Source organism: Sphaerodactylus townsendi, linkage group LG01 (genome assembly GCF_021028975.2).
Source record: "Sphaerodactylus townsendi isolate TG3544 linkage group LG01, MPM_Stown_v2.3, whole genome shotgun sequence".
Classification (NCBI taxonomy): domain Eukaryota; kingdom Metazoa; phylum Chordata; class Lepidosauria; order Squamata; family Sphaerodactylidae; genus Sphaerodactylus; species Sphaerodactylus townsendi.
Genome location: NC_059425.1, coordinates 166,913,442 through 166,922,481, shown reverse-complemented (window position 1 = coordinate 166,922,481; position 9,040 = coordinate 166,913,442). Strand labels below are relative to the sequence as shown.

The following is a 9,040-nucleotide window of genomic DNA, read 5'->3' as shown; positions in this document are numbered from 1 at the left end:
AGTGAGTGGGGGAACGGTGGGAGATTCAGCCAATCAGAATGCGGGAAATGGAGGTTGTCAGCGCATGCGTGGAAGACATTGCGGAAGAGCTTGCAGTGCAAATGGAGAAGCACTGGCCTCATGAAGAAACATTTGGGGCATAACGCGCCAGCCCTGCCTCAAATCCCACAACAAACCGGGGAGCAGTGAAGAGTCAAAAGCAGGATAAAAAGCACTGCGGCAGGCATGCCCTTGGATCTACCACGAGGCATTCTGATTGTAAAAAATCAGCCTATGATTCTCTCCGTAACTGGGGAAAGAGTGATGGAGATTTTGTGTTTGTGTGTGCGTGCTGTCAAGTTACAGTTGACTGGTTGTGATCCCATAGGGTTTTCCAGGCAAGAGACCTTCCAAGGTGGTTTGCCGTTCCCTGGCTCCACATCATAACCCTGGTATTCCATGGAGATTGCCCGTGTAAACACTAACCAGGCCAACCTGAGATTAGACTAGCCCAGGGCTATCTGGGTCAGAGTGTAAAGGAAATATAGCATTGCAAATAAAATAAAACAGGTCTACAGTGACCTGCAGTGCTTTTCAATAATGACACTCTTTGGTCAAAAAAATGAACTTGGGAACAAAAGCTTCTTGGCAAAAATTAAGTACAACAAGATGTAGGCAGACAACAGAGAAGTGCTGATGTTCCCTAGCCCTGGCTATATCGTTATTTCACATATAAATAAGAGTTACAAAGAGTTAGTGTTATGGAAAGTGCTCCTGCTTCTCAATCCAAATCATATTCTCCAAGTGGCAGATGCTAATCTAATATATTAAATCAAATATATAAATAAAGCTACATTTCTCTTTTAATCGATCTTACACAGTTGAGTAGAGAAGTAAAGGCATTTAGAGAGGGCCACAACAGAAGAGGTTGTTATATGGCCAGAAAATTAAGGGTTGTGGGGTGGGGGACAGCCTGTGAACTCATTGTAAAGGGACTAGAACAGGGGAGTCAAACACATTTTTTTACAAGGGCTGCACATAACATATAATGTGACTTGATTAGTTATTTCAATATTTAAACTATGAGTTTCCAGTATCAAGTGGTGAGTCAAGGCAGCTTATTAGAGCAGATGTAACAGCCCACTTGGAGAATCTTGGAATCTTCTTTGACATTAAAAATGCAGCTCTGAAACATCCTATTGCCCCTTAAATAGGCTGTACAATAGGGTGAAATGTAACAGCCTTCCTCACCACTGTACTGCCAGAAGAAAGGGTTGAACTTTTACCAGTTAAAAGCTTTTAAAGCACAGGAATCTTATCCATTTACTTATAACATTTATATACTACCTTTCCAGAGACCAACTTAGTGCAGTTCACTGTAAAAAATAAATCCAGCAAAATCTTTTCAACCCCCCTCCTGTGAAACGATCAATATTAAAACAATTCATTAAAAACTACATGAAGCAGCCTAAAATGCTATCCATAGAATAGCTCCCAGGCTAAAAGCAGCTCAGCACTAAAAATAACGGAATATCTCACCACAAGGGCCAAAGGAGCCTCAAACGGGAGGCGCCACCACTGAAAAAGCCCTGTCTCGGGCTGCCACCTGTCTCCTCTGCATTTTGGTTATGGGAAGCATGTTATCATTCAATGTAAATTTTTGTTTAAACCATGACTATTTTCAGAGCACTAAAAATAATTTAGAGGCTCCTCTTCACCTGCAGGAGTTGGGCGAGCTTGTAGAGCAATTCCTATATCTTTCTTTTTAGGGGAGTCACGATCCCGTCAGATGTGAAGTTGAAATCAATACAGGGATCCTTGAAAAGCCAAAACACCAACTATCTCCTCTACATTTTTGTTATGAGAAGCGTGTTATCATTTCAAAGTGAATTTTTGTTAAAACCATGACTATTTTCACAGCAAAAAAAAAAAGAAAAAAAGAGGCTCCTCTTTCCCTGTAGGCGAGTTTGTAGATCAATTCCTATCTCTTTCTTTTTAGAGGATGGGATATGATCCCTGATGGAAAATCAATACAGGGATCCCTGAAAACCCAAATCACACAACTCTCTTCCCCCGCCAGCCCCTTTCGGTCCGTTTTTGACTACCGCCGCTAAAACGCATGCGCGAAACCCGCCGTCGCGCCTGCCGGCTGGAGCGACGCATGCGCGTGGCACAGCTCCTCCGTCCTCCTCCCTTTTCCCGGCGTCCGCGGACGGGTTGACGGCGCGCATGCGCCCTCGCGGGTTACCGCCGCCGTTGCTGCTGCTGCTGTATGTCCGTCTCTCTCTTTCTCTCGCACGCTCGCCATGTTGTTGTGAGCCTTCCTCACGGCGGCGGAGGGGGAGGGGCGGCGGCGGCGGGAAGGCGAGGGGGGCGGCTGGGCAGTGACAGGCGAGGGCGGTCCCGGAGGAAGAGGAGGCCCCCTCTGCGCGTCCGTTAGAGAGCAGCAGCAGCGCCGCCGGACCAGCCCGTGAGTGTTCGGCCGTTGGTGGGGGGTGGGGGGTGGGGGGGTGGAACGGAGGGGAGGGGCCAGAGAATTCTGAGGAGCGGAGTTTCCCCTCCCCCCACGTTCTATTGTTTGGGTCGCGTGGAAGGGGGGCGGGGGGGATACGAGAAAACGAGGGCAGACCCCCGCAGCTGCTCCGGGCCTGCGCGCTCGTCCCCGCCTCCCTGCCTGCCTTTGTGTTGCAGAAGTAGGCCTGGACGGCTGGAAGCCATGCAAAAGCAGCGGGGGGTGGGAAGGAGGAAGAGAATGGAAGAAAGGAGACGGTCGGTGTGGGTGTGGTGCTTCAGGAAGCCAACATGGTGCTGATGGGGACCTTTCAATGGGTGGGTTGGGGATTTCCTCCCCCCCTTCTCTCTGTTTCCCCCACCCCGTTGCTTTTGTAAAACACGAGGGTGTTCGAAGAAGCCAACATGGTGCTGGTGGGGACATTTCAGTGGGTGGGTTGAGGTCCCCCCGTCCCCTTCTTTCTGACCCCCGCCACCCTGTTGTTGTTAGACAAGGGTCTTTTGTAAAACGCGAGGGGCGCAGGTCGTTTGGAGGAGCGAATATGTTTGCGAGCATGGAGGAGATGGATTTGGGAGTGGGTGGGGCAATGTTGTGAGGAAACTGTACATTCGAGAGAGAGATCGGGGGGGGGGATGTTTTGGGATGGAAAGGTCGAAGTCTCCATTTCCCCTTTCCCTTAGTGTGCGTGGGTTGCGGGTTCTTGTGTGGGTTCTGTGGATTGGGGAGGTTGAAGGCCTGTGTTGTATTATGTAGGGAGGAAGGAGATTAGAGGCTTGGCCATTAGAAAGGGCATCATTTGGAACTATACGTACGTGTGTGTGTGGGGGGGGGGGGCTCTTTGAGCTACTATAAACCACTAGGCAATTTAGATGGGACCTGTTATTTGGGACCAAAATAGTTATTAATAGAACGTGTGTGAAGGTTTCTGCCTTTGTTGCCTGGCAGGAAGGGATTGCTTTGTGTGTATTCGTGTGTTTTGGTAATCCACGAAGGAGTAGTCGTAACAAAAGGGTATGTGGAAGGGAAGTAGGCGGTTGAAATGGAGATGGACAGCAGGAATGTTTTTGTCCTACATAGATCAAGGGGGCTGATGAGAAAGGTGTGTGGAAGGTAGGCAGGCTTTAGATGTGCTAACTGTTGCTGTTAAAAACCTTTGTTTATGGCAACCCGCAGATTTTTTTAGCTGTGGCGTTTAAGCATGAATCAGAAGATTGAATGTGTCATACGGAGGTGATTTTTGTATGTAAAAGAAACATCCAGTTTGTTTGGTGCATGGGACAGCTCCCCCTCCCCTTTGGATTCTTAGAAATGCAAACCATAAAGATGCTCTTAAAAAGCAGTAGCTGATAACTTATTCACAGCTCTGTATAGAGAATTACTGAGAAACTATGTCGTGACTTATGGGGAAAAACATAACTCTGTAGGAAGGGCCACAAAAAGTGTGGTAGTCTATCATGAAACAGGAGGTAATATGGTAGAAATGCGAACAATTATTAACAATGTCATGCTATGTTGAGTAGAAAATAGTTTTTTTAAGCCTTTGACATGAAAAAAATGGCCTATTCACATTAAATATTTCAGAGATCATAGCAACATTTAGAAATGTTTCTATTGTACAGTAGGGGTGCAAAACTGCTGTTTGAAATTTATAATAGTTACAGTTACAGGTGTAGTGAAGCATCTTTTGTGAAATGAGTAGCTGACATTTGGATAAAAATTCTAATAATTATAATTGGTCTACATTACTTTCCTCCTTTTTAGTTCACAGAACTTCAAGGTAATTGAGTGCATTGAAGTGTTATAAGGCAGAAAAATTAACTTTTTTCAGAACTATTGGAGTATATAATGTACTATTTTAAATTGAGGGTGAGAATTGTTAACTGTTTCAGGTTGTTTATAATGAATAGTTCTTTAAAACCTTCTTCCTTAGAGGCATTATACATTCTCCTGAAAAGCTACATTTCATCAGTTAGATGTTGGTAAGTATAAAGAAACTAACAAAGGCAAAGTGTTTACACAAACCAGTCTGTATATTTTAAAGATCATGTGATTTGTATCGTGTTTGATTACTCTGAGGAAGTTTTGAAACTGAACACCAGTGAAAACTTTACATGTATTCACATTGTTAGATTAGTGGAAGAGATAATTTGGTATTGTTTTGTATCTGCTTGCCTTTTGTATTTCATTCCCACCCTGATCAGAATTTGATATACAATTTACATTTGGATTGCTGTAGATGTATCTACATTCTTGTTTTGCCTGTTACGCTTGCAATGGAATTGCAGATCACTGTAGCGAACATTACTTTTTTACAGTGTAGATTAGCGATTCCCAACCAGGGTTCTGTGGTACCAATTGGCCATGCTGGCAGGGGCTGATGGGAATTGTAGTCCATAACATCTGGAGTGCCAAAGGTTCGCCACCATGGTCCTAGGGGTACCACGGCAATGCTACCGGCCCCCCTCACTTTTGCGATGTCTCCCACTGGCACCATCAAGGATATGGAGCTGGCCCAGGGGGCAGGGCCTGACGCAAGGTCAGTAGCCACTTCCCACCCCCCGTGCTTCCCTTCACCCTGGGAGGGAAAGGTGGGGGGTGACAAGCAGGGGAACTGGGAGGGGAAGGTGGGGGGAGGATGGCAGGGGTACCGTGAGATATGAAGAGTGAGGTCAAGGGTACCGTGACGTCGAAAAGGTTGGAAAACACTGGTGTAGAGGTTAGTGTGTTGAGTTAGGGTCTGGGAGACCCAGGTTCAAATCCCCACTCTCCCATGGAAGCTTACTGAGTAATCCTGTGTGAGACAAGGCACTCTTTGCCTAACCTACTTTACAGGGTCATTGTGTGGATAGCATGAAGAAGGGGAGAATGCTGTAAGTTGCTTAGGGAAATTTTCAGGAGGCCTGGGCATATAAAAGCTTACTGAAGTATTCAGACATTAATTGATCAAATACTTAATAGCTTATCATACTGCATCTTGCCTATATATTTGTCTTGTTTCCACAAGCAACATTATTGTCACTGTTGAAAACATCTGTGACTTGGGGGAAAAAAAGCTGTTTCCTGCTTTGTGAAATAAATAACAGCTCACTCGTCAAGGGCGCAGTAACAAGTACAAACCATGGTTAAGACTGACTGCAAATAAGTTTGTATTGTTATACCATTTTGAAGACTTATAATTATGACCTATGTTGGCTAACTTGTCTTACAGAAATGTTATTCCCCCCCCCTTTGTGTTGAGATTGGGATGTTAGATGACCTATAAAACTGTGTAGTTGCATTTTTACCTTTTAATTTATACTGTGTTTTTTAGTTGTAAGTGACCTCGAGCAGAACTCTGAAGAGGCAGCATAGAAATATATTTAAATAAATACTTGGTAAGCAATGTTTAAATAAATTTTTAAAAGAACTATTCTTTTAAGATTTACTGCAGTTTAAATTTTTCATGGGAATATAATTCATGGAACCATCAGGAAAATGTTTTTTTTTTAATTAAGACCTCCATGTACCCCAGTGCTCTGTGAAATGCAGTAACCATGGTGGCTGTGAGCTTGCATCCAAGGAAAGGCTACTAAAATTAGGATTAGAATCCCTTAAAGGAAGGCTAGAGTAGTTGGATCTCTTTAGTCTAAGATAAAGTTGCCAAGAGCGCAACGTAATAGAAGTTTACATGGACAAAATGAATAGAAGGATTTCCTTGCTCAACACTGAGAGTATATATCATCCTATGAAGGTGGTTGGCAGTAAGTAAAGGATCAACAAAAGAAAGCATGCAAGATTTTCTAGATCCTAGTGGAGGCTTATGGGCATAGACACAAGCGTCTGTATGTATATCTCTAACTGGGTAGAATTTTGTGTGTTCCGATGGGGAACTGTGCATGCTGCTGCTGCCCAGTTCATTAGCTTGGATTGTGTGCATGTAGCCTTATTAATAATCCTGAATCTCCCAGTCAGCTGTTGAAGAAAAGAAACAGGGTGGAATTGATTCCCCTGCCCTGTTAAACAGCTGATTAGTGCGGCTGCATTTCTTTTTTAAAGATTTACTGATGTGATGCTGAGTATATTCTCCATTATGTTGTGGCTCATGCAGTTGGTGTTATGATTGGTGTTAAAAATCAGACAAATTCATGGAGGCTGTCCAGTGGCTATTAATTATACATGGCAAGAGGAACCTCCGTATTTATTTATTTATTTCATTAGTTTTATATGCTGCCCTTCCCTCACGGACTCAGGGCAGCTATCAACATTCTATGGAGAAATAAAATTGATTTTAACAACATTTAAATAGCATTTAAATCTCATTTAAAATCTATTCGTACTCGATGGCGATAATGCATTAGAAGACTAACCCACTGAGAGGGAGATAGCGCATTAGAATTACTAATCCACTGAGAGGAAAAAGGGTGGAAGAAGATCAAACAGGGGGTGCCAAGAAGGGAAATCCGTAGCTGCCTCAGCTGTATGCCTGATGGAACAGCTGTCTTACAGGCCCTGCAGAACTGCATCAGGTGCCACAGGATGCAAGTCTCACTAGACACCATTCTACCAGGTTGGGGCCAAGGTTGAAAAAGCCAGACATCTTTCAGTGCAGGGACCACTAGCAGATTTTCATTCACTGAATGCAGCCATCTTCAAGGATCATATTGGGAGAAATATTTGATTAAATACACTCGCCCCAGACTGTTTAGGGCTTTAAAGGTACGTACTAAAACCTGATCCAGTACTCCACCCGGCACACCTGCCACGAGGTCCCCATAAGGAGCCTTGCTGCTGCATTCTGCACCAGGTGGCATTTCCAGAGCAGGCCCAAGGGTAACCATGTATAGAATGAGTTGCAGTAGTCCAGTCTAGATGTGACTGTTGCATGGATCACTATGGCTTGGTCAGCCTGGGTCACGTAGGACTCCAATTGTCTCACCTGGTAGAGATGATGGAAAGCCAGGTGAGCCATGTGTAACGAATGCTAAGTCTTTGCTGCTGTGATCCAGAAAGAATCCTACACATAAGGTGCTGTAGCTGCTTGTGATTGGCTTGTGGCTAAAGAGCAAATTCCTTAGTCAGGGTTGAGAGAACTGACAGGAGTTTGGTGACAGAGTAAGCTAGTGAACAGATGTGTGGTGTTTGCACTGTTCTCTTGATAAAAAAGCTTACTCTTGATGAGGAATGAGTCCGACAGCAGTAGTCTGAGCTGAGTCCTCAGTAAAATAAGCAGTAACACAAATAAACAGACTGGTTGCTGATTTAAATTCTCCAAAGGAAATCCACACAAAGAGAATAAGCTGTGGTATTGCAAGGAGGGAGGAGAGGATTTTTATTTCTGTTTGGAGACAGGAAGGACCAAAGTGTCTGACAAGACATATCTAGGAAGAAGTTGTCTTGAGTAGTTTGGATGCATACTGCTTAAACATCTTTACTTGAGGGTAAACTGGTTCTTTCAAGGAAGTTAAGGAGAACAAGGGACCAAATAACATCTATGTAATGTAAATACAGAGTGTAACAAAGTAAGACACCTTTATCTGAAGAACTGAAATAAACTGTAACAAAATAAGCTTGCAACATCAGCTACTTGTGTATGTAATGTCTAAACAGACTGCTTTACTGTTTACTTTGCCAAAATATATTTTTGTTATAAATAAAATCTTATTCCAGTTCATCATTACCACATTACAAAAGCCTCTGGTGCCTTCTTTTTGATTTCATATTGGGAGAAACATTTTGGTTTTGTTTGAACAGCGTGGCTCTCGACCAAAAATCCGATCTGAAGAAGCCTGTTGTATGTATTTTATTACTAAGGTGGGAAAACCAGGGAAATATTAAGAAAAGTCAACCCTCACATGCTAGATTTTTATTTAAAATCAGACAATTAGAATTGTTCAGAGACTGTAGTTGAAATTTTAGATGGAAAATCTCCTGAGGGCCCCAGTGGGGCAGTGGGTACTTCACACCATGTGTATAACCTGAGCCTCCATTGTCAGAGAGGCATAAAGGAACACACGTAGACTCCTAATGGTTGATGCAACTGTCAGCTGGACTCTGACAAGAGTCAGCAGTCAGCATCCCCCACCTCCACCTCCCTGACCCAGCCACAGGACTTCCGCTTTGCTGGATTTAGCTTCAGTTTTCTCTCTTTCAACCATTCCACCATGGCCCTCAAGCAACTTGACAATACATCTGGGGTGGCATCTGGATGGCCATCTATCAACGGATATATTTATTCCTTTTATACCCCCCTGTACATCAAAGTCCCAGGGCAGCTTACATAATGGGGTTAAAACATACAATCCTAAAATTTCTGCAGGGAGGCTGTTCCATAGCTTGGGATCTACCACCCAAAAAGCTAGACATCATTGGCATATTGTTAACAACCCAGTCCAAACCTATTGATCAACTTGGCAAGAGGCCACATATAGATGTCAAATAATATCAGGGACTCATCCCTTGTAGAACTCCACAAACTAGACAATGGTGTGTGCCAAAGTTCTCTCCTTGATTGTTATCCTCTAGCCCTGACCCTGGAGAAATTAGCACAGTCACTGTAAGGCTGACCCACAA

General features: G+C 43.8%; 1 protein-coding gene across 1 annotated transcript in view; it reads left to right on the top strand.

Annotated features, from left to right (window-relative positions):
• Positions 1-2,558: 2,558 nt before the first annotated feature.
• The window catches only part of PUM2 (pumilio RNA binding family member 2), a 75,017-nt gene continuing 68,535 nt past the window's right edge, over positions 2,559-9,040 (top strand). The window contains exon 1 of the mRNA XM_048506029.1: positions 2,559-2,808. Coding sequence (XP_048361986.1) covers positions 2,782-2,808 — 27 coding nt within the window. The 5' untranslated portion in view covers positions 2,559-2,781. The remainder of the gene's footprint in view (positions 2,809-9,040) is intronic.